General features: G+C 36.9%; 1 protein-coding gene across 2 annotated transcripts in view; it reads left to right on the top strand.

Moving 5' to 3' along the window:
• The window catches only part of ccbe1 (collagen and calcium binding EGF domains 1), a 341539-nt gene that overhangs the window by 272873 nt on the left and 41245 nt on the right, over positions 1-27421 (top strand). For both annotated transcript variants that reach the window (XM_039750495.1, XM_039750496.1), the window contains one exon: positions 25622-25728. In XM_039750495.1, coding sequence (XP_039606429.1) covers positions 25622-25728 — 107 coding nt within the window. The remainder of the gene's footprint in view (positions 1-25621; positions 25729-27421) is intronic.

Below are 27421 nucleotides of genomic sequence, written 5' to 3'. Positions count from 1 at the left end.
GCAATTTTCCCAGGATCGTACCAACTTTTTAATGCCCAATTACTACTACTGCCGCTTTCACAATTTCCAACGAAAATAGAAAAGTGCCAAAACTTTTTGAACATCTCTCATACTTCAAAATTTACCATGCATTTTCATTCAGAGACAGGTCAGGACAGAAGGCAGAGCCAATCCAGTACCCCCTCTCTCTGCCTACACAGCCAGAATGTGAAACATGCACGGACGTCCCTAGAAAAGACGGCATCTAAATGGCAGCCAATGTTGCCCAAATATTGTACATATCTTTCTGCATTGACGGTGCATTCACAGATATAAAAGTTAACCATGCTATGGGCACTTACACACCCGCATACCATAATAGACACTGGCTTTTGAACCTTACACTGATAACAGATTGGATGGTGGTTTTCCTCTTGGCCCAGAAAGCATGATTTTTGATGATGATCCCAAAAACTATTTTCAGCAGACCACAAAACACAATTCCACTGTGCTACTTTATAACTCGGAAAGAACTGAGCCCTGAGAAGTCAGCGACACTTCTGGACGGGTTGATTTTATGGTAAAGCCTTAACTTGAATCTGGGGATGCAGTGTAGAATGGAGTCAACTGAAAGACCAAAGTACTGTATTCCCAAGCCCATCTAAAGATATACATTAATGATGCAAAAATTTCTCAGATCTTTTTATTATATTGTGTACTGTAGAGAGACTTAATGACAAATATAATACTGATTTGTCTTCGGGGAATGTTGTTCTCAAAGTGCTGGATTTTCCAGAGGACATGATGGCAAATTGGTAAGCCTCAACTCCTCTTTTGGTCTTGAAGGACTAGGGCTTTTTTGGAGGCTTCTTATATGCTAGAACAGGATTGCCATACCTGTTTAACATCACTTGTATTGGATCAGCTTGTTGTTTCAACTTGTCACATCGATAATAATCCTAAACTACCCCATCCCAACTGTTTTGAAATGTATTGCAGGCATCAGTTTCAGAATAAACATATATCTTCCAAACCAATCCAGTTGATTAGGTAAAACATTAAAAACCTTGTCTTTATACTGTTTTTGTTTGAATACAAGTCAATGTAAATTTACAAATCACTCCTTTTTGCTTTTTATTAGCCATTTCAATACTGTCCCAACCTTTTTGCAATTGGGGTTTGCACTAAGTAGAGGGCTTTAAAACCTTATGGTTAATTTCCAAAATCTTGCCAATAGAAATACTTAAATTCATTTTTTAACTATTAAGGATCTTAAGTAATTATAATAACATAACTATCAAAGCTTCTCAAATATAACTTGTGCTTTGGCTGTTGTAATGGTGTGATCTATTTGGGAGCACAGGATGTCTAAATTCTTTTTGTGGTGCAAGTCAGAGATACAGATGATACAGATAATAATTCCTAAAAGTAAAAAAATTAAAAGACGAAATAAGGACATTGAAGCCTGACCAAAAATTGTTTGTTGTAAAAACAGAATAGCTCACAAAATTCAAAATCGCTTTTAACCCTACTACAGCACTCTGTTTGATGTTCGTTCATTCACTGTAAAACAGACCCAGCATCAATTAGTGTTTTGTTTGTTACTTTCTGTTTACTAGATTTAAAGATATTTGTGATTATGTACTGTACGTACGGTACATGTTTTGTATTTGTAAATCTTCATAAACATCCTGAACTGGTTTCCATTGAAGAATGGACTGAATTGAACTGATTTCACGCTACATTCTGTGGTCTTCCATGGATGACAAATACTGTTTGCAAAAGCTTGGTGAATGTTTGGCATCAATTGAATGTATGAAATACCTTTAAACACAAACATCCAAAATGTTATAAAATATTTACTGTATGTGCCATACTATGAGAAAAACAATACACCAAGGAACCAAAATGTTGTTTCATAAAGTCAGTGTTTTATGAGGATAGAATCGACTCATCTTAGCAGTATGTCAGCTTTTTACAGACAAACTGCTGCAAAGACATTTTGAAGACAGTAGATTAAAAACCTAATGTTAAATACATAGTAAAATAATGTTAAAACAATTATATATACAGAATAATATAAATGTAAATATGCATTTGAGTACATTAAGAATATATGATGTTGGCAAGGGATACTGAAGACAGAAGTGTCAAGCGAATGGCAAACGACAGAGGACGTACCCCACAGGGTGCATACTTTTACAAAAAGAACTTCTACTACTAGCTGCAGAGTTTTTCTAATGGTCAGTGTAGCTAAATGGGTACCATAAATAAATGGATGAAATAAATAGATAAATATATATATACACACACACTATGGTCTCTTTATGATGGACTGGTGCCCTGTCCAAGGTTTGTTGCTGCCTTGTGCCCTATGAAGGTTAGAATATGACCTGCCATGACACCCTGTGGTCTGAGCACACACCAGAATGACTAAAAAGGAAGAAAATTAAAGAGAAAGAAAACATCTGACTTGGCAGTTCCAGTCAGAGTGAGACATTATGGAGGTGTATTGCCATTGGTATAAAGGAGCCCCAGTAGCGTTTCTTGATACTATTCTGCTGAATAATTAGTTGGCTGAAAGCCTGGGTGTTAGTGTGTCAGTCTCTTTTAATTCTCTCCTTTGCTATGTATTCCTGGGGGTCCAGAGTGTTTCCCATAACTGACCGTGCTCTTTTTATTAGCTTGTTAATTCGGTGGTCCTCTCTTGAAGTGATATTACCAGTCCAGCACACCACAGTGTAGAAGATCACACTGAGCGTCAAAGAATTGTAGAAGATGTCAAGGATGCCAGTACCTGCATTAAAGGAATGCAATCTCCTAAGAAAAAAAGAACTTGCTCTGCCCTTTCTCATATATATATATATTCTTTGTGTTATGAGATGAGTCCAACCTGTCATTGATGTGGACTCCAAGCACTTGTAGGAGTGCACCACCGCCTTATCCACTCCCTGAATTGTGACTGGACATAGAGGCTCTTATGCTGTGGCCAAAGTCAATAACCAGTTCCTTCTCTTTGCTGATGTTGAATTCTAGACCATTCTTTTTGCACCAAGGAACAAAGTTCTCCATATGACTCCGCTACTCTGTCCCATCCCCTTTATTGATATACCCCATCGGAGAATTTCTGCTAATGACATGGCCTAATGTTATTTTTATACTGTGAGGCGTACAGTGTGTTGAGAAAATGAGGCAGGCCCTTTCTTTGGGGTGCTCCAGTGTTGCTGATATTCATGTAAGAAGCACAGGCCTTGAGTCTCACAAAGTGTGGTCTGCCTGACAGACAGTCCATGGATGGTATGCCATCTCTATGTAAATTCTCTTACTGTGAGAATGAAGTCAAAAATGGATCTTTCAAGTGGATAAAATATAGGAACAATTATCATCCATTTGGAGAATATCATTTTTGATATATCCTTCCTTCCATTTTGCAAACCTTATTATTTCAATTCAGAATCAGCTTTTTATGCAAGATAATAGCCAACACTGCCTGGGATTCCCGTCCATCATGGGATACCATTGCACACACCCCCACCCTCATTCAGGGTTATTTCATACTCGTCTATCAATCGAACACATGCATCCTACCCCTTCTTATGTAATTGAAAATCCATCCATCCATTATCCAACCCGCTATATCCTAACTACAGGGTCATGGGGGTCTGCTGGAGCCAATCCCAGCCAACACAGGGCGCAAGGCAGGAAACAAACCCTGAGCAGGGCGCCAGCATACCGCAGGGCACACACATACACACACACACTCACACAGCAAGGACAATTTAGGATTGCCAATGCACCTAACCTGCATGTCTTTGGACTGTGGGAGGAAACTGGAGCACCCAGAGGAAACCCACTCAGACACGGGGAGCACATGCAGACTCCACGCAGGGAGGACCCAGGAAGCTAACCCAGGTCTCCTTACTGCAAGGCAGCAGCACTACCCACTGCGCAACCGTGCCGCCCTTAATTGAAAATCGCTTTTATTTAATCTTTTTTTATACATAAAGTAAAAATAAGATAATACAAGTTTTTTTCTCAAACCTAGACATATGATTTTGCATTAATTGGTAGGAACTTTAGACAGGGTATAATGGCCTTAAATTATTCAGTTCTATCAACAGAATGAATTCTTAATTTAGACTTGCATCTCTGTCTTTTTTGACTGACGTTTAGTTCAGTCTGTTTTTATTGGGATGTTTCTTCTGTTGCTAGGAGGTACTGCAGGATTACACAGATTTGTCAGGATCTTGGCCATGAAGGCATGACGAACATATGGTTGTGCTTATTAAATGCTTTTACACCTGCTTTCCTGAATGTCTTGCTGTTTGAAGTTTGCTTAAAATGGAGTAAATGCACTCTTAGAAGCAGATACCATTTGCTCAGAAAGGCCTTACTGGCACGCTATTTTCCATGTGAATTTCTCAAATTCAGAAATATGCCATGTTTTAAAATGCAGAGCTAATCCCGATTTGCAATTTAAAGCACACATGTTCAAGTTTATTGTTATGTACATAGTGCAATGAAATTCTTACACGCGTGTCTCTTTGGAATTTTGACAGTAATATAATACCAACAAGAGACAAGCACAAAATGCAACAGCATACACACATATGTGTAAAATTTGTATACAATATGGAAAAATATATACAGTATTTGTTAATGTAACTGCCTGTTTAGTAAACTTACAAAGCTACTAGAGGTCCTGTACCAATTTCTAGAAGGGAGGAGTAAGAAAAGCAACAATGGAGGTGGTCTGAGGTCTGGACCCTCTTTTCCAGGGATATTATTTTAACTGCACAGCTACATACATTTACCTTCATTTTAGATTTTATTGCAGCAGACCTACTGGAGTGCAGAAGATAGACTCATCTTACTACTGTTTAGGAGGAGATCTCTGAGCTCTCTTAACAATAAGCATCGCAATTGGCATATCTAAAAGCTGTCACAGGCTCTGTCCCCTTTGATTTGCACTTTCTGGTGGTTTTCTTGGCCTTGTACTAATAGTGTGCTGAGAACGGCAAGAAACGTGTACTGCAGATAGGAGAGGAGGTCCACCATGACAACAGCCAGGAGCTTGTTTAAACATACTGGCTTCATCAGTCTGTTAGTTTCTGTAATCTCTGGAAATACAAACATATTTAGGATCTTTTTTTTTTTTCCTAACAAAAGTGTTCTGAGCTTCAGGCACATACCATGTAATCTCCTCCAGACAACACACCTATGAATATTACTGTATGTCATAAAGGTAATTTAAACAATTAAAAACAAAGCTCAAATCTGAGTGTATATGAAAAAAGTACCTTGTGACACCCCTATAGGAATTCAAAAGCATACAAATAGGACCACAAAATAAATCAATAGCTGGACTTCTAATGCTCAGATTTAACTTTAGGACATTTTTTCTTAAGGAGAAACTCTGATATAATTTGAAACTGATCAAAGTTAAATTTTACAAATATACTTCTTAACACATTTACTGAACATGTGTTACTTTCAACTCTGCTGCCGAAGAATTCAAGATAATACCACATGAATAGTAATTGATGAGGGGCAAAATTACTTTTTACCTCAGTTAGGGCTTACATGTTTTATATATTCAATTGCAATGCAAAACAGAAGGCAAACAGAAGAAAAACAATAATCATTGTTTAACTGGGTTAGAATTTGTTTTTATATATGGCATGGCAGCAAGAACAAAGTACCATACCAAATCATTAAAATAACATGGCACAAAATAAGACATTGTAAAAAAGAAAATGTATAATGGATTCCGTTCAATCTTCAAATTTTGGTGAAATTATTTTAAAAAGTAAAAGGTCCTGTAGTGCAGGGGTCGCCAAGTCTGGTCCTGGAGGACCGCCTTGGCTGCATGTATTTATTCTAACCCTTTTTTTACCCTGTTTGTGCTGCTAATTAACTTCTTATGGATTCATTTTAATTGAATTGCGTTTTAAAGATTTGCTTCCCTGAATTTCTTCATCGTTCCTCTGAATTGCTTAATTTCTTTTCTTAAATGGCACCCAAAGAGAAATGAAATGTGAAGTGAGTGAGCCAACAAAAGAGCAACTAAGTCAGGGCCTCAAACTCCAACCAATTTGACTCCAGCCTGCTGCTTAATGAGGTGCCAATTATTGTCATTAATTAAACCAATTCTTATTTTTGTGGCTTGTTTCTGCTCTCGTGGTGCATTAGCAGGCATTTCCGAAATTGTTGATTTTCCCTTTTCTAAGAGCACTGGTCAAATGTTTTGGGGACCTGGGAAGATCGACATTCCTGAGACCTTCATCTTTCTTTATTTTCAGATATTGCATTATTGACACCAGTTGTATTGGCTCATTTTGTATCTCATTATTGTTTGGCTGCTAATTAAGGAAAATGAAACAATTAAGTCTATTAAAATTAGTTCAAAAGAAGTTAATTAGCAGCAAAAACAGGTCACTAATTAAGAAAAGGGTTAGAATAAAAACCTGCAGCCACGGTGGTCCTCCAGGCCCGTAGTTGGCAACCCCTGCTGTAGTGGGATACAAATGTGAATTCAATTATGGAGATTTTGCTTTTTCAAATTCATTTCATGTAGTAGATGGACAGAAAATGTATTCAGCAAAAGTATTAACAATCTCAAGCTTCTGTGCCATCATCAATATGTGAAATGTGGGGCAACATCTGCTTCCACGTGGATTATGGTTATTTGATTCTCTCCATGGGGAGTTGGTTGGTATTGATTCCACCCCTTAGAGTCCAAATTTCCATCACAACACATTTAAACTACACAGGGGTTGCTAAACCTCTAAACATCAGATTTTTCTTTCACAAATGTAGCACATCTAACTCCAATTACCAGTTAAATGGGCACACAACCATGTTTTGTGTATACAAATAACATCTGGAGGACTATTCAAATCTAAAACATGTTTTAAATTATTTTTCATTTCTAACATTCAAATGCTGGAATGAAAAAATTTTAAAATTCAAAATATGCCCTTTAAGACTCTTTACCATCCACTCCTGAGCCACATCTCTTATCCTTAAATCCTAGACCTTCTCTGCAGAGCATGTCATGCACCTGGTGTGCCATGATTCCAGACATGCCCAAATACGTGCTCTCAGCATCCATTGCACTCTTCAGTTGATCAAATTTCTGAATTGCACAATTTGTTACTGCACACATATAAGCAAAAAAAAATCGGCTCGTTTGACAATCGGTATATCAAATGATACATCACCAGATGAACATCTCAAGTTTATGGCCTCAATTCACATTCTACTTTCATTTATATATTTCAATGAATCTTCTTTGGTTTACCACTGTGTAGAAAAGGTATCAACTCTTTTTGCTGCTTCTCCATAACTGATAATGCGTCTTTTTAACCTTCTGAACCTCATGCGGCTGTTGCAACTCTATATACGTTGCCCAGGTGTTAAAACACCTAATCTCAGATCCCTCTTCACATTTCCTAAATTCATGACTAGCATATCTTAATCCAAACTGCCAGTGTTTAAAACATCTTAAGGGAGGAGGTTCATGTTCTTGCACCTAGATGCTTAACACACCTGTAAAACAACTTTGTTGTTTGATAATACTTAATCTTAGAAAAGTTCAATACAGAAGAAAGAATAAGGTATTAAAACCAGACACTTTTTACCCCTCCAGGACTGCCATCTTTTAACTATAGCAACCTTATCTTCCTTCAAAGTTTCTTCAATAGCTTTAACTTGAATCCACTGAGAAACTGCTTATTTAATTTCTCTACCTTTTATACTTTTCTTAAAGAGTCACATATCTAATCATACATTCATTGAGAATTCATAAAAGGTTCTCTTTTCTTTTACATTTCATTAATATTTCACCATTAGTAAGACAAACTGTTGAATCAAATTTACAAATTCTTTCTGAATGGCTTTTGCTAGTCTACTGTAATATAAAAACCCTTAACTGGAAGTTCATCCGCATCTGAATCAGACCCTTCTTGACTTCTTTTCCTTTTGCTGGCAGGAAGCTCAAATCCACCCCTCCACTAATTTCCTCCATCTGAACTTTGACCTATGATAATGTATCCTACAGTACAATGCACAACTAATCCAAACCAGCACCTCTAGTATTGTATACTAAAGTTCTTCTCAGGCGTTCTGTGTTAAACATCCAGAAGTGCTACGCCATTTCTTATCTTGAGTTTCATTGTTGGAGCAATTCCTTATTCCCTCCTAAATTTTGGATCATATATGTGCATTGATGCTTCCAGTCACCTCATAGATTCACCATCCTGGATTTCATGTTCTCAATGTGTTTGAGTGGGGTTTCCTTCTAGTTGTTCTAGTTTTCCTCCCACTTCCCTATTGCTATTCTGGTTAGGTTAACAGGCAGTTCCATGTGTGTGTGTTTATACCATATAGAATCTTCTTTGCTTTTGCTTTGTCACTCATTTTCCTATAAATCACAACCAGTAAACCTCATGTTGACTGAACTACCTCCTGTATATACTGCAAAAATTATAACTGTGATTGCAAGCAGTTTTTTATACAACAATATTTACACATCAGCCTCTTGTCCCAGTTGGGCAATTTCTTTGCAATATCCCCAGAATATTTTATTGCTAATAACCCCAACTGAAGTCTTTCAACTGATGCTGACTCACATAAAGCGTAAAACAGAAAATACGTTTTCCATTGTATGGCCCATTTAAAACTGCAGGATTGGACTTTAAAAGAAAAAAACAACTGTTCCTTACTGGAATTTGATCTTTTGCCATTAACAAAATTAATGTGCCATGTTAAAAAAAATGAAAATTTGTATACAGCTCTGTCCCCAGCCACCATGTTATAAAGGTTCACCAACATTATTTTTGGTTTTCAAAATAACCTCAGCCACTCATAGTGGTTGTTGGAACATAAACAACACTGCAGCAAATAGCTTTTTGGCCTTTGAAAAAGAAAGTTTAAGTATAATTGAATGTCAAGTACTCTTCCACAGAGAGGGAGACTTATGGAGATGATTGTGGCATATGTAAATGTTTTATGTGGAAAATCTGGCAGTTATATCATGTTAAATAGTGCAAAAATAACCTCTTTTTCTTAGCAGGAAAAGATAATATTAAAAAGTGTCAAATTTGCTTCTGCAAAATATTTTTCTGTTTAATTGTTTCAAGGATAATTAGTAGTAAAAGGGTACTGTTACCTACAAATGCACACAAGAGTACTGTTATTACACAACATGGAAATATTTAGATTTGATTTTTAGTAACTGAATCCTCATTCATAAGTGTAATGTATACATCAGGTAGCTTATTTTTATTTGAGCAAATTCTGAGCTCATACAATGTATTAATCCACTTATATTCTAGGTAGCCAGTAAATGAGAAAATTTGTCTCTGTCTGTTAATTGTCATTTTAGAAGTCTGAGCTTCTCTTGATTAAAACCAGGCTCTGAATAAGTGTAATGGAATTGGTTCTTTCAGTTTGTACTTAAAGGCTGGTGCCAAAAATGTAACTTAATATAATTGCCCTTCCTTTTAGGGCATTGGATTTCTTATATATAATTACAGCAATGAGCAGAACAGTAAGGCTGGGTCTGGGGTCTGAATCTCTCTGTGCGAAATTAGTACTCTTTCCCAGTCATTTTGTGGTGGGTGTTTCTGAGTGCTCATGTAAGACCTCCCACACATGAATGAAATGAAGTGTTTCATTAGAAAAAGTGATGAACTCCATTTCAATTTTTAGAACCACATGTGTAGAATGAGTCCCCTGCCATTGTCAGAGTTGATTTTACTGTTAAATGTTTTTTACTAGCTCATTATATATTTATTATATTAAATGACTTCTGCTCTTGTTAACTATTAGCTTTTGCCATTAGCACTCTTACAAAGTGCTTTAATTAAAGCCCCTTGATCTGTGACCCAGTATTCTTGCACAAGGTTAAGTATCTTTAAGAAAAAACAGCACAAGCAAGAGCAGCAGATGATAGGACTCCAAGGGTCTGTTTATCAGTAACTTGTAAAGACATAAGAAATTCCCAGTAATCATGTTCTTCTGTAATTAACAGTGTATTTTAGAAGTGTAATCCGTAGCTGTAATTCAGTCTTCTCCATCCTGGTACTATGATGACTTCTCTGGCCTGTGAATTTGACTTTGACACCATACAAACTGGACAAAAATGAACTATTCCAAATTTGAAATATCTCACTCTATGAACATATATGTATTATGTATATGTACTGTATGTATGTTCATATATAACAACAACAACTTTTATTTATATAGCACATTTTCATACAAACAGTAGCTCAAAGTGCAAATATGTTCATATCGATATGAATATACGTATATATAGCATGTAAAGATGTATTTTTTTGCTTCAAAATCCTTCCAAAAACTGAGCATTATAGATGTTCAACTAATGCTTCATTTACTGTACTTTTGAGTTATTTATTATTAATCAACAGCACACACAAGCCTTGAGAGCAAGTTTTTACAAGGTGCTATTTAAACTTCATTCTTAACAGCACATACATGCCACACTGAAATATATATTCTATCATCGGAGATAAAAGTAGAGTAAAGCCTTTAACAGGAAAGGCTGTTTTTCCTTTCTAAATCACTTGATTTCTTTACTCAGCTTTACATTATTTAGCTTTAAATTCTTTTTTTTGGTATTCTGTGCCCTTTTCACTGGTCAGTGCTATAAGAAATACCTACCTACCCCAGCAAAATCAGACAAATGACAGGAATCTATTCTAGATGGTACACCAGTGCTTTGCTGAGTTAATTTTAAGTTTCCACTATCACTCAGAATCAATCTTTCTTTCTTTCAATTTTTCATAAATATTTACAAATCTTATAGCCTCATTTAACTTCTCTTTTTATAATAAGCATGTTTGTGTGATTATATTTAACAGTTTATTTACCCTTGGGGATCAGGTGGTGAGTACAGTAAACCTACAGCAGTAATATTGTAATCTGATCTCTTAAACACACAAACATTTATTCTTTTGGAGTTGTTTTTACAACTTATCAACACTGATCATGACAAATAATGTATTAGTTGCGTGGTTTAGACCTTACAGTAATCAAATAATTAAAGTAACACATACACTGTATACTTTATTAGCTTTATAATTTTACATCACTAATATGTCAGTCAGTCAGTCATTATCCAACACACTATGTCCTAACAGGGTCACGGGGGTCTGCTGAAGCCAGTCCCAGCCAACACAGGGCACAAGGCAGGAACAAACCCCCAGGTAGGGTGCCAGCCCACCGCAGTCACTAAGTCAACCAAGATAGCCTTGAAAATTTAAATTTGTAACATACACACAGCGCACAATATGAAACTTTTTTTCATTTTGTTTCTCTGTGTGAGTATCCTTTATAACAACAGTACTCAGACTCAGACCCAGTGTGAGATACAGTATCTGGAATTTGTCATTGCAGCCAGCTTCAACTCAGAGGCTTTTCTAGTGTTTCATTTAATATTTTAATACTGGCTTATTCTGTTATTCTAGTTCTACTCTGTTGAATTTGATATGCCTTTCGATATATTTAGCTCATTTTGAAATTTTTTAGTTGAAATACTTATGGCTTCAGTTAAAGTTATTTACAGTGACTTACATCCTAAAGGACACTGATGGAAATGAAAGAAAAGTGAATTTTCTATCACAATACAACAACCAGTATGAAAAATATGTGAATACTCTGCCATGAAATGAAATAATACCAAAGAACATATATAAATAGGAGTAGACTGTTGACAGTAGTTGATCAGCCATAGAGTTGGCATCTCAATAGAAAAATAGAAAAAGAACACCTCTGGCATTTCAGGTCTGTTTTGTATATCAACACTGACAGTGTGCTGATGTTTTCAGGCGCTAGTTTGTGAAGAGAAAAGTAATTATTTGTCACTTATAAATATGCTACCTGGTGCGATTTGAAAATTCAGACATATTCGCTGTGCACCCTTTTTGACAATATCGTTTGAAGGAGTGATGGCATTACCTTTACATACAGTATGCCTGAGCATTTATTCCAAAGAAATACTCCTAGTGTAGCATTTGGAAAAACTGAATAATAAACTATGGGAAATAGTTTATTTTATTTCTTTGATTTCTGTTAAAAAGACATTGTTTTGACTGTAATATAAAGTTGACATATAAATTTGATTCAAATTTTCAATTTAGAATAAGGAGGACAGTGAAATTAGGCTCAGTTTCCATTTTTCAGACATAGTCACTATAAATATTCGTTCCTCCATGTCAGTCTTTATCTGAAAGCAGCAATTAGTTTTAAATGAACATTATTTTGTATCTTTAAATTATTTAAATTGTACAGTTATACTTCTGAATTTTAACAGAAAAGCCAAAATTTGAAGAACTATAATGAAACGGTTGAATCTACAGGATAAAAGTCACCACACCTGATGGGTTATGTGCAATGTAATGTACAATTGTAGTTATTGTGTTGTATGTACAAATAAAGCAGTCAAGTTTTGTAACCAGAAATTATAACACTTGATAACCGATATACAAGAGGATCCTGTTTCTTTTAACCTATAGTACACACAGTGAGACTAGAGAGAAAGCATAGGAAAGCCCCCATCATAGATAACAGTTAACTGACTAATGGAACTCATCTTTAGTTAAGCGGTAGAACTTCTGGATCTGTTTCAATAACCTGTGGTGGCATCACAGGGAGGATGACAAGAGAGCTGTGCAGAGCAATTCTTCGACCAGTAAAACTTTTTTTTTTATTTGAACTGTAAAGACAATATTTAAAATTGCTCCCATATATGTAGAGCATAAGTATCTATCTTTACAAAAATACAAGTAATAATATAAAGCTAATTCTTTTAACTTTTTTTCAGAATCACATTGTTCCATTAAAAGGCTAATATTAAATTCAGTTCATCCGTATATAGTGGTCTTCACTAACTGTGAGTTCAAAACACTTACACAAATTCACAGATACAGTATAGTAAAGTGTATATATATAAACATACATAAAAAATGAAATGTCTGCAGTTGAACATAAATAAATCATGCCACAATAAAGTTTCATCAACATAACATTTCAAACATGGCTGTTTGGCAATGGAGAAGAGAAAAACAAGGACTTCAGTTGTTAACATCCCTGGTGTAATGATGAAAACAGAGAGATAATATAGGGTAGGGGACTGGCCAGAAACAAAGAAAATTAGTATGGTGAAAAGAGTTCAAACAAAGTTGTGGACATCTTGTACCTTCAGTTGGCTATGCATGCAGTGTCTTAGCAAGTTTCTTTCCACATCAGGTTAATCTTCATCTGTGGAACTCTTTATTCGTCGGATGCAGGTTCCCTATTGAATGCCCACTTCTGGTGCCATTGTTCTTCAAATAGTGCCCGTGCCAGGACCTTTTGGTGAAACCGTAAGTGGCATCAGGGTCTGTCTCAGGAGTCATCCTCCAGTTTGCAGTTGAAAGAGCAGCAGATATTTGTGACTGTATTCTCTCAGGGGCTTGAGGTGGTAGGCGTACCTTCCTTGAGTCATGTAGATCGCTCCCCACATGCACATATGCAACACTACATAAAAAAATAAATGAATCTGAGTGTCCTGAATGCTTTATAACAGGCAAGTTCACACTTTTGTAGACCTAGGCTAACTCTTCACAAAGGGCATTCTGCAAAGTTGGTAAAATTATAAAGTCTGATAATGTGTTAATAGCCAGGTTTGCATTACTCTGAAGTTTCATTTCACATATAAATCCGACAGAATATAAAGTTGAATATAAAATATCTACACTTTGAAAGAAAAATCCACCTGTCATTGAATTCTTTGAATCCAGTTCAGGGTCACAGAAGCCAAGGCCTATGCCAACAACATTGTGTACAAAGCAGGAATGAACCCTGGATGAGGTGCCAGAGGAGACAAAAATACAGTATGTTTGAACAGTTTCTTTTTACAGCGCACTTCTAAATTTGACCATTTTTAAAAAATCAAGTACTACATAAATAACTTTAAAAAGCTTTAACCAATTTCTTCATGCTATTACACTTATACATTTTGCCATCTTTAAAATCTACTTGTTTTTGTAAACTGCTTGCTACATAGCAGCTGGCTCGTTGCATATTTTTCTCTTTTTTATTTTTCTAAGCCTGAGTTGATACTTAGCCCAGTAAAACCAGTATGAGAACTTGAGAGATGAACAAATTGCACAATATTTGGCTCACTAAAACAGGATTTGGCTCATACATTTTTTGGTTTAGTTGCCAGTCACTCCATAGTACATTTATATTCCTATGAACCCTGAAAAAAACAAAGGAATAATGTAGGATTGGCTTTTATTGATGTAGTCAGTCCAGGTTTTAGAGCTCACTGTGTGTGTGATTCTAGACTGTCAGCTTTTTAAATAATAAATATTGTGGTTTAAGGAAAATATAAACTTGTGGCATTATGGTTGTAATAATCATTATGTTAACTTATCAGCTTTTGCTATCTCATTTCCTTAGGTCAGGACTTGTATAAGTCATGTCCTGAATTATAAAACAACTCCACATTACAATTTTAGTTTAATTTTGATTATAGATACTGTAAACACTCGGGTGTAAATTTGTTTCTACCATAACTAAAAAAAATAATTTCTGCCAGGTAGTAGAATATAAGGCGAAAAAGTTAACAGTCCATAGTGTTGCAGTTGAGGTAGAAAAATGTGCTAACTTTATCAGCACAATTTTAATCAATTTCTAGTTTACAAGAAGTTTAAATAAAGGTGTAACAGATTCAAATACCTGCATGAAACAGGTCCACAAGTGAAAGCATAAATGTAGACTGCTTATCAGCGATGAGAAGTTGAAAACAGTTTTGTCCAGTACCAACAAACATCATTCTTCCGAAAAAAAAAAAAAACGAACTTGAAGATATTAACAATGTCTTGTGTAGCAACATAAGAAAAAATGAGTGACTTTTACAAATAACCTGAGATTAAAACACATAAAGTAAAGCCAGTAAATCAGCTTGTATACACCCAACCTTATTTGTATTTTATGTTGTTTCTAATACCATTGTGGTGTCTGAGTTGGAAAGTGGATAAGATTCCTTTAAGAGAACAAGAATTATGGGCACGAGGAGGGCTGTGGGAGATTGGAAAGTTGGAGACAAAATAAAAAAAGAAATACGAGGTGTGATCAAAAAATACAGTGAACGTTTTAAAAAAGAAACGTTTATTGCAGTAAATGATTTACAACTACTAGTCACCCTCAACATACTCTCCTTCACTTCAAATGCACTTATCCCAACACTCCTGCCACTTTGCGAAGCAGTTCTGGAAGTTTTCTTTCGAGAGTGTCTTTAGTTGGGCTGTTATGGCTGCCTGGATCTCCTCAATGGATTGAAATAGTTTGCCTTTCATGGTCATTTTCAATTTAGGGAACAGCCAGAAGTCGCACAGTGTAATGTTTTTATTTGACAGAAATTGTCGTACTAGAAGGGATGTGTGACATGGAGTGTTGCCATGATGAAGAATGAAACCGTTTCAACATTTTCCTCGGTTATTGATGTTAAAGGACGTCCTGATCTTTTCTCGTCTTCAACCTTGTCTGATTGATCAAACCAATTGTCGGTGCAGTGTCACCATACACTCACCTAAAGGATTATTAGGAACACCTGTTCAACTTCTCATTAATGCAATTATCTAATCAACCAATCACATGGCAGTTGCTTCAATGCATTTAGTGGTGTGGTCCTGGTCAAGACAATCTCCTGAACTCCAAACTGAATGTCAGAATGGGAAAGAAAGGTGATTTAAGCAATTTTGAGCGTGGCATGGTTGTTGGTGCCAGACGGGCCGTTCTGAGTATTTCACAATCTGCTCAGTTACTGGGATTTTCACGCACAACCATTTCTAGGGTTTACAAAGAATGGTGTGAAAAGGGAAAAACATTCAGTATGCGGCAGTTCTGTGGGCGAAAATGCCTTGTTGATGCTAGAGGTCAGAGGAGAATGGGCCGACTGATTCAAGCTGATAGAAGAGCAACTTTGACTGAAATAACCACTCGTTACAACCGAGGTATGCAGCAAAGCATTTGTGAAGCCACAACACGCACAACCTTGAGGCGGATGGGGTACAACAGCAGAAGACCCCACCGGGTACCACTCATCTCCACTACAAATAGGAAAAAGAGGCTACAATTTGCACGAGCTCTCCAAAATTGGACAGTTGAAGACTGGAAAAATGTTGCCTGGTCTGATGAGTCTCGATTTCTGTTGAGACATTCAAATGGTAGAGTCAGAATTTGGCGTAAACAGAATGAGAACATGGATCCATCATGCCTTGTTACCACTGTGCAGGCTGGTGGTGGTGGTGTAATGGTGTGAGGGATGTTTTCTTGGCACACTTTAGGCCCCTTAGTGCCAATTGGGCATCGTTTAAATGCCACGGGCTACCTGAGCATTGTTTCTGACCATGTCCATCCCTTCATGACCACCATGTACCCATCCTCTGATGGCTACTTCCAGCAGGATAATGCACCATGTCACAAAGCTCAAATCATTTCAAATTGGTTTCTTGAACATGACAATGAGTTCAATGTACTAAAATGGCCCCCACAGTCACTAGATCTCAACCCAATAGAGCATCTTTGGGATTTGGTGGAACAGGAGCTTTGTGCCCTGGATGTGCATCCCACAAATCTCCAACTGCAAGATGCTATCCTATCAATCTGGGCCAACATTTCTAAAGAATGCTTTCAGCACCTTGTTGAATCAATGCCACGTAGAAATAAGGCAGTTCTGAAGAGAAAGGGGGTCAAACACCGTATTAGTATGGTGTTGCTAATAATCCTTTAGGTGAGTGTATATAATGGGTTTCCTGAGCTTTTTGCAATTTGAAATAAAATTTCATGTTAATGCGTTGCTCGATATCCATTATTACCGACAAACTTGAAAAACGCACATAAACTCAACAGTGGCTCACATTCGACTGACAGTTATCAAACAAGTTGAAACCTGTCACAAACTAGGCTCTAGGATGGACATGTAAGAACCTGCATTGAATTGTTTTGCGTTGCTCTTGGATGGTGCTCTGCATCAACATTCATCGTACTTTTTGATCACACCTCGTATAAACAAGTAGTGAATGGAGCTTTATGTTGTGCACCGGTCTCCGGATTATTTGCAATATATAAGATACAATAACCATCAAAATGAAAATTGCAGTGTGGCTTAAATTATAAATCAAACTGTAACTCATGCCAGAAGAAAATGATAAAAGCTGCACACTTTCATGGACTACTTTAAGCCTCTATCACAAATATTAGGCATGTCATGAAGTCATCATGGGAGGAATGGTGATATGACAAGAAATGCTGGACTAGGTGCTTAGAAAACCCTCAAACAGAATGCAAGCAAAGAATTTTTTCCACAGAATGAATTAATATCTGCTGTTTTAGCAGTGGACTAAAAGGATAGCAACAGAAGACATGAAATGCCAAAGAAAGGTTGGATAATCTATGGTATTTAGAGAAATGGAGTAGTTTAAAATGATTTACTTCTTTTTCCAATGTCATCTTGATTTTCACGGGCACTGTAAGCATGTCATTGTGGAATTGGTTTTGATTTGTACAGCATCATCATCACCCCAGATGTGTGATGTCATTGACGCCCCAGATGTTCTTGGTCATTCATGATTAGGATAACGACAGTGAACTTTTGTTGGTGTTTATGCTTTTCTGGATTCTTCTGGTTAAAGACTTTTCGGTGTTACCTTGAACTATGATTTAAAGTTTTTTTGTTTTTTGAAATGGCAAAAAGGTCTGTTTTGGACTCTACGTTTATTAATGCAGCTATGTTTTGACACACATTTATTATTCTAATCCCTTTACTTTCAATCTGCTTTGCAGAAGAGACACACAAAATAAAGTGAATGAATAAATACATAAATAAAGCAAGCATTGGAAAACACCTTTTTGGTTTTTTTTATTTCAGCTGAAAAAGGAGTTTCTAGCTTTTTCTGATAGAGTAAAGATCAGCTGGCCTGACATAGCCAGTAAATTGCTGCCAAATTAGTTTCATGCCAACCACATGATCATGCCCTTCATATCAAGTGCCCATGGTCAGTGGCAATGAACAACCTTTTTCCCTCAAAACATTTACTATTCATTCTGCTATTGTGGAAAAGAAAAGTGAAATCATTGAATGACCTTAAAAAGGGACTGTTCACTTCCTACAAATCCTAATGCAGTGTAGTTTGTTATTCTACCAAGTTACATATATGATGCATTTGTGCTCATGCACTTACACACTGAGCTTTAAGAGGAACCTGACATGGGTCATTGAAAAACGGTCACATCTGATTAGAATTGGTGAAGACAAGAGGTCTGGCTAGGTTGGACTGCTTGAAAGACAATGGGGACTCTCTTACACTTAGACTACTCAAATTAAATACTTCTCATTTTTTATCCTTGTAATTGCATCATGCCATTCTACTATCATTTATTAATTGGTGCTCATTCCCATTCATCTGCTGCTATTTAACACTGTGTTTTGCATTTCTTAAATGACAAATGAGATGTAAATAAGAATTATGGTTTGTTTATGCTTTTAATTATGGTATGCATCCAAAAGATGAAATACAAAATTCTGTGCTACAGAACATCACATGTGATTTTTCAAGACCATTCCTACCATTCCTGATTTTAATTTGTAAAGCTCTTCTAAAATGATTTGCTCTATTTCCAGACAGAAACAACTAACAGCCCATCTTCTTCTGCCTGCACGCTAGAAATAACATCCCATGTTGGACATTCACGAGAGAGATATCTTACAATGGATCTCTTACGGGAATTTTTCAGTTCAGTCTGCTATCTGGATTGTTTCGAAATAAGTGATTTCTTTTTACTTCAGCCAGTAGATGACCAAAAATGAGTGGATTCCTAGCTCTGCTGGGCAGAAGTCTCCTGAGGCAATACATATCATTTATGTGTGTTGCAGTTAAGTATTGGAATATGCACACCACTAAGTTCGTCTCTCTCAAGTATCACAGTTTGCTTGCAATTTGCGTGAATCCGAGAGACAAGCAGCGGGCTGAGAGAGGGGGGTGGGGCCCTCCTCCCTCACGCACCAGCCTCAGATCGTATCTTACATCCGCTTAGCTAGCAACCGAGAGAACTGCTTAAAGGATTAAGATTGTTTTTTTTTTTTGTGGAATTTGCTTGAACATTCCAGTTGATTTTGTGACTTCTCTCATTGTGCTAAGAATCACAATTCTATTTCAGGAGCGATATATTCACGCTAATCTGAGACAGAGGCTGCAGGCCAAGGAGAGGGGAAAACGAGACGGGGACCTCCTCACTCATGAGCCAGCCTCTGTTCGAATTGCTCTATCTCTTGCCACATTTTTGGAGAGGACCTTGCCCCGCTTCACTAGCGTTTGTTTATTGATTTTTAAAGTTTGTCCTGTTTCACTACTATGCAGGGGAAGGCTAGTAGTTATATATCTTTATATATAATACACTACCGTGGCTGTTCGTTTGTCTGTCCAGGACTTTAAATCACCTGTAGCTCGCAAACCATTTAAAAAAAAGTGACCTGAAATTTGGAACACATGTACTACGTGACGTCTACTATCCGCTTTCGGGGTGATGATTGACCTCCAAGGTTATTCCACATTTTATTTTATTGTAGATTCAACTCTAGCAGGCAGTAGTCAGAAGGGCGGTCATGCGGCGCATGCATAGGCACGCCAATCTCATCCCTTCACCATAACTTCTCCTACCTCTTTTTTTATCTTAAATCATTCTTGAGGCAGATTGAAGACTTAAGTGCCAGCTTAAGTGACAAATTAAAGAAAACATAATTGCAACAAAAATGTACTAATTGCAACACAAGCACTGCCTTAATCAGTTTTAACAAGAAGAGATGCCGATGAAAGAAGAGAAGAATCAGGCCGTTAGGGTGGAGAAAAGAAGTGCTGCTCAGGAAGCAACAAGCACATCAACCTCTGAGCAAACGAATGCTAAACGTACAGAGTCTGAAAACTAGGAATGCTCAAGTCAAGTGTATTCCATGCACGTTATCGTGCAGTGCGCCATTACTTGTGTATGTATATATATATATATATATATATATGGTGAAGGTTAAATGTAACATTTTGAAGACAATTTTTTTTTTTTTTTAATTTTTGCTGTTTTTAAAATTTTTTTTTTTCTCTTATAATTTTTAACACCAGTAAAGATGTATGCAGCCGGTAAAGGAAGCAGAGGAGAAGTTAAATGTGGCAGAAATGAGAATGTTGAGATGGATGTGTGGACTACCAAAAAAGGACAGAAAAAGAAATTAGACAATCAGAGGTAACATAAAAGTAGGAGAGATATCTGAGAAAGTACAGGATATTAGGTTGAAGTGGTATCGACCTGTGATGAGGAAAGAAAATTACAACATTGGCAAAAGAGTAATGGGAATGGAAGTATAGGGAAAGGGAAAGCAGGGGAGGCCAAAGCGGAAGTGGATGGATAAAATAAGATTTCCAGGAGAAGGTTGATCCTCATTTTCCACTTCTCTGTGGGATCAAATGTGCTTGAAGAGGGAAAAAATGTCTCTATTTGTTTTGCTTTGAATGATGATTATTATTTTATTGCCAAAGAGCAGAGAACAAATTTCCGAAAACACTTTAGTTTGTGAAACAGTAAAAACTGCTTGTTCTGACCCATTTTTAAGATGCACTGGTATTTTTGAACATGTATTGACATCTTATTTTTCAGTTTTGGCAGCTGTGCCAGCCAAGCATTGGGTAAATTGAATGAAACCTTTTCCAGATACCATGTCATATGATTGAATTGCCTGACAAGTAAAATGCACACATTTTTTTGGATGTTTGATGTTTTGCAGGTCACTTGCATTTGTGAATGCCAGTTTAGTTTGTACTTTGATCATTGAAAAGCAGCGATGCCTTAGACCGAAGGTACCCGACTTATGGCTACTGTATAAAACATATCATGACAGGCAGTCTCCAACTGCCGTATGTCTCATTTTTCCTTTGGTTATTTTAATAGCTTCAAAATATTGTTGATATTCACGGGATTTCACTCAGACAACATGAACTTTGACACTAATCTAACTGTTGGTTTCGGCATAACCTGAATGTTGACTGCATTCTGTGTGCGCATTCTAATTCTAATACTTGTGTTGTCACCCATTGCACTGCCTACAACAGCAAGTTGTAGCTTAAATATGATGTGGATCACCTTTATTATATTTATTCAACCACTGACAAAATAAAACAAAAAAATGAAAAGCTTAAATTATTTTTAGTTCCACATAATTGCACCTTTACCAACCTCTTAAAGAAATTAGTTGGGTTCTGTGGGAATGCAGGCCTCTAGCTCAGATCAGCTTTCATTTTTCAAACCCTTTGCCTGTAAAGGAAACCATTGCTTAATGTTACTTCTCATTTACCATTGAAAGAATCTGGCAGTGCTTGATAATTGTGCACATTTGTATTGCTTGTGATATCACAGATGTTTATTTAATTTGAAGTGGCGAATCAATCTTTAATGCTAGATAAGTGGCGATTGCCTTAATTTAACCAAAATAGTTTTAAGAAATGAGTTTATTAAGAGCAGAAGTACTTAATTATTTTGTCTGTGCGTATCTAAAATTGGCTGATTTACGAAGGACTGTAGAATTTATAGCAATAATGGTGAAGCTGCCTTTGCTTCAACACCATGGAAATACAATGCAGCTGTTTGCGCTATAAATGAATGGCTAGAAAGCACACATTACATAAGCACAGCAGAGCAACCATTCATTTGTTATCCACACTGCTTTCAGCTTTTTGAAGGATGTCTGATTGTAGTCCACATATTTTACCTTGCCAGTGGGCTAAAATTTCTGGAAATGAGAGGGAATTGGCTCATCAGCGTTTGATCAAAATCTGGATAAGTATTTGAGCAAGAAAAAGAAGAGTTATTGTGTTTTGTTTGGAATGTGGGCCATTATATCATTCAGAAGTACTGTATATACAAAGATCTGCGTACGTTTGTCTTGACGATTATCTTGTTTCTTCTAATTGTGCTTGATTGCTGTGATCAGGCGTGTAGGCAGGGATTTATTTCTAGGATAATTAAACATTGAATGAATCATCTTGCCATCGATGATCAATCAGGTATAACTTTTCAAGGGGGGGTTGAAACCGGAAACCCCCCCACGTATGTATGACTATGCTCTTGATTGTATCAGTTTTTGATATGTGCAGTGACACATACTTTGGAGAAAATAAAACTGTTTCAACTTGGCTGCAAGTGTGCAATGGAGAATTTAGAAATTGCTATTACAGCAGATTCAGAAAGTATTCAGAACCCTTTAACACAATTACTGTGTTGTAGATATAATTTTAAATGGATAAAGTTGTTTACCCATCAATCTAGACTCGATAACATATGTGACAAAGTGAAAACATGTTGTCAGAAAAGTTTGCATATTCGTTAAAAATCAAAAACTGAAATCTCTCATTCAAGTGTTCAAATCCTTTGCTGTTACATTGTTTCTTTATCTATCCTTGATATGTACCCCGAACTTGGTTGGAGTCCACTTGTTGTCAATTGAATGATTGGACATTGTTTAGAAGGTCACATGCCAGTGAACTAAGGTCCTACAATTCATGCTGCATCTCAGGACAAAAACCAAGCTATGAATTTCAAGAAACTCCCTGTAGATCACTGTGGTCATTATAACAGAGCCTCAGAAGTCCTCTCCTAAAATGGGAGAATCTGTTGGAAAGATGACAATCTCAGCAGGGCCGTGGAAACAATTTTTTGGTCAGTGGTGCTGCTGGCTACAAAGTCTGTACAGTATGTATTCATGGTCCACATAGGCCTAAATAACCTACATACAGTACATGCATGAGAAATGAATTTCCATGTCTAGTCCCACTGCAGCAGTGATCACTATTTCATTTCTTTAACTTAAAATTTTAAACAAATTAAAAGTACAAACAGAGCAGACTTAGCTTTTTGGGGTTTTCTTTTGCCAGTTTTCAGAATCTTTTTTCAAGCCTCCAATAAACTTTATTTGTGGTTCATTCGATTGGACATAGTGCCCACTCTGTCAGTGCATGATGTTTGTATCGCTTCATCGCCAAATTCCCTTTCCAAACAACATTTTCTATATCAGTGCATCAAAAAGGATATCTCATTACTGCAAAAAGTAGTGGGAAATAAAATGCAAACACCCAAGACATAAGCTCAAATGTTTTGCAGTTGAAGTCTGCTATCCATGAGGCATTTCAAGTTATTGTTTTGCTGACCAGTACATCTCAACATTAATCCTCTGAATGCAAAAAAGCAAGCAGCTCACCATGAATGACCTGGAATGGACAAATCATGGTCTAGGCCAGGGTTCTCAAACTCCAGTCCTGGAGGGCCGCAGTGGCTGCAGGTTTTCATTCTAACCCTTTTCTTAATTAGCAATCTGTTTTTGCTGCTAATGAACTTCTTTTGAATTAATTTTAATTGACTTGTTTTTTAAGATTTGCTCCCCTGAATGGTAACAATTCCAAAACTTTGTTTAGCTACAAACCAGACAAAGCATGTGTGATATTTCTGCGCACATTCAGAAGTAATCTCGTTTGAGCAAAGTCATCATGTTTGTGTGCTTCATCACTAGAACTAGGATCTACTGTATAATGCAGTCATTAGCTACTTATAAAGCAAGGTCATTAACATAACAAATACCTTTCTTCTTTACACGCTTCACTTTCAGAAAGCCGACATTCATTCTGTTTGGCTGCTACAAATGTCGTGAGACGAGTAAACTCAGGGAAGGCAACATGCCTGTGGCTAGTGGTGGACAACTAATTTCCAAGAAATGATTATAATGAGCTTAAAAAGGACATGATCAGCCAGTCTAGAAGGAGGTTCGGAGAAAAACAAAGAACAAATATTTTATCATACAGGTTAATAAATTTTGCATCCTATGTAGTCTGCAGGGCCCTGGCCATTAGCTCATGTAGAAATCTAGCTGACTGCACCATCCATCCCGCTATATCCCAACTACAGGGTCACGTGGGGTCTGCTGGAGCCAATCCCAGCCAACACAGGGCGCAAGGCAGGAAACAAACCCCGGGCAAGGTGCCAGCTCACCGCTGGGCACACACACACTCAGGACAATTTAGAACCGCCAATGCACCTAACCTGCATGTCTAAGGACTGTGGGAGGAAACCGGAGCACCCAGAGGAAACCCACGCAGACACGGGGAGAACATGCAAACTCCACGCAGGGTGGACCCGGGAAGTGAACCCGGGTCTCCTAACTGCAAGGCAGCAGCGCTACCCACTGCGCCACCGTGCCGCCCGACTGCACCAATACTATTCAATTATTACCCAAAACACAAAGGGTGCTTCAGCAGAATTAAGTGAAGGATAAACACAGCCAGATACAAAGAGGTCTTGTAGAAATCCTTTTCCCAGAGTGCATATGACCTCAGAGTGGGGCAACAGTTCTTCTATTAGCACAACAATGACCCAAAGCATATAGCCAAGACAATACTGGAGTGGCTTCTGGCTTGAGTGGCTCAGCTAAAGCCCAGGCTTAAACCCCATAGAACATCTATAAATAGACCTGGAGCTGGCAGTTTACAGACACTTTCAATCCAATCTAACAGATTTTAAAAGGATCTGTCCGGAAGAATGGGATAAACTGCCCATATCCAGGTATGCAAAGCTTGTAGTGAATTACCTAAGAAAACCTGAAGCTGTAATTGCTGCCAAAGGGGCTTCTATAAAATACTGGATTAAGGTTCTGAACACATATATGAGTGAGAGATTTAAATTTTTAAGTTTTAATACATTTTTATACATGTTTCTAAAAACATGTTTTCACTTTGGCATTATGGTCTATTGAGTGTTGATTGATGGGCAAATGTGCTACGTTTATTCATTTTAAATTATATTTACAAAACAATACAATGTGCAGAAAGTAAAGGAGTCTCAATCCTTTCTGAACACACTATACATCCATTAAAGTACAAAAGAAAGCCCCAGAAAATATTTTTGTAAAATACTGTATACATATTAAAAAAAACCAGTAGTTAGAAGTTAAGCAAAATGACCCATTTTATTGGTTAACTAGAAAGATTACAATATGCAGTCTTTCAAGGCAACTCATGCCCCTTTATCAGGCCAGATGTAATCATGTAATTATTTAATTATATCTGGCCTGAAGAAGAGGCCTGAGTTGCCTTGAAAGCTGCCTTTTTAGTTCGCCAATAAAAGGTGTCATTTTGCTTAACTTCTCACTACATCCTTATAAAGTATCTATCTATCTATCTATCTATCTATCTATCTATCTATCTATCTATCTATCTATCTATCTAATGGATAGCATGGTACAACTCCCTAGTAATACCAAAAAAAAAAAATAGCAAATTCTACTTATGTTTTCCCAATAAAATGTTTTATAAATTGCTTGTAGTTAACTGGTAACCAGTTTAGGCTTATCCTGTTTTGCTCTCTAGTTAACTGTAAGCTAACTTTTGAGATGTTAAAGATATGAAGTGATGCTGACATATTTAAAAACAGAGCTGTAATGACTGGGCACACACTTATTTGATGGTCTTTTTAGAGTAATTATAGAAATAACATTTTATTATGTTACTATTTTCTTTTTTTTTTTTGTTTTGCTTTGCAGTAAGCCACTTTGAAAAATCTGACCATGTCATGAAAGCAGGAACGTGCTCAGCAACATGTGAGGAGTTTCAGCAGATAAAACAGGCCGTCTTGCAGTTCAAACAGAAGGTATAAACCATTACACCTCTTTGATTGTTATGTTAACCTCAGACATAATGCATATGCATTTTCAGATATGCATGTATTTCTTATTTTGTGATCTTTGGCATCTTACCATAGATATGGAATTAAGAGGATGCACATAGGATGGACGTTTTTAAACAAGGGATTCTGGGACTGTGGAACTTGGTTGTGTTATTTTACCTGGGGAAAATAGAAAAATGAGATATTTGGATCTGGTAACAAACCAATTACACTCCAGTAATTTGGGCTGTAAACTGGTAATTATGGTCAAGCCTGAGATACAAAGGGAGTGTGCACTGTGTTGAACTTATGACTGTTAAACCGCAGCTATGGAATGACACATCTATCCATTGTGCTTCTAACTTTTGTTTTCTTGCATCTCTCTGCTGGGAAAAGAAATTAAAGTTTTCAGAGACATGCTATAAAAAGAGTCAAAACCTATTATATACAATATAGGCAGTTTAGCCAAGTGGTTACGAGGTTGGACTGCAAAACCATTGTTAACTGAATTCTCACCACTGTGTGCCCCACAGATGGTCACCAAGTCTATTAGTTTAGAAAACTGTAAAAAAACATTCTACAGTAGAAAGCACTTCAGGATAGTGTCCCCTATGAAAAGGCACTATACAGAATAATCTGTATTTGCTTGTTTGGATATATCTATTTCCAAAGTATAATTAATGGTGCTATAACCTACACTGAAAGGCAGACATGCATTATGAAGGAGATGCCAGTTGTTCACAAGGAACAAACACAACCACAGTTTAAGTGTTACCAGGAAAATTAAGAGTCACCACTCAGCATGGCTGCAAAAGTTCCATGAGAAGACAGAAGTTCCCAAGGAAGATTCATGCAAAGTACAGACAACATTAAAACTTAACTTTAAGGGTGTCTCATCTCAAAAATTAATGTAGGCACCAGAGAGACCACATTTTACATGTTTTAGTTCCTTTGGGAAGTATTCAGTCCCCTTCATTTTCTCACATTTTGTTATGATGCAGTCTTATGCTAAATTCATTTAAATTCATTTTTTCCCATCATTAAACAACTTGTAATACCCAAGAAAGACAACGCAAATATACATTTTGGCAAATTTATTAAAAATAAAAAACTTTAATACACATTGATGCAAGCATTCAAACCCTTTGCTATGACAGATAAAATTTCACTCCGGTGCATCCCATTCTATTGATCATTCTATTGAAATACTTCTAAGCTTTGTTTGGAGTCCACCTGTGGTCAATTCAATTTCTGTGGACAGGATTAGGAAAGGCACACACCTGTCTATAGAAGAATGTGTATCAGAACAAAAATCAAGGTCAAAGGAGTTGCATGCAGAGCTTAGAAACTGGATTGTGTTGATGCACAGATCTGAGGAAGGATAAAAAAAATCCTGCAGCACTGAAGGTTCCCGGTGGCCTCCCTAATTCTTAAATGGAATAAGTTTAGAACAACCATGTCTCTTCCTAAAGCTTGCTACCCAACCAAACTGAAGGGATCTTGATGATCGAGGATCAGATGATCACTCTGCATGAGTTCCAGAGAACCTTTGTGGAGATGGATGAAATTTCCATAAAGGTCAACCACCACTGCAATACCCCACTAATCTAAGCTTTATACCAGAATGGCCAGATAACACAAGAATGTCTACTTAAAGTTTGGAAAAAGGCACCTAAAG

Source organism: Polypterus senegalus, chromosome 4, assembly GCF_016835505.1.
Source record: "Polypterus senegalus isolate Bchr_013 chromosome 4, ASM1683550v1, whole genome shotgun sequence".
NCBI classification, from domain to species: domain Eukaryota; kingdom Metazoa; phylum Chordata; class Cladistia; order Polypteriformes; family Polypteridae; genus Polypterus; species Polypterus senegalus.
Note: the sequence above shows the minus strand (reverse complement) of the source record. Positions and strands in the feature narration are given on the sequence as shown.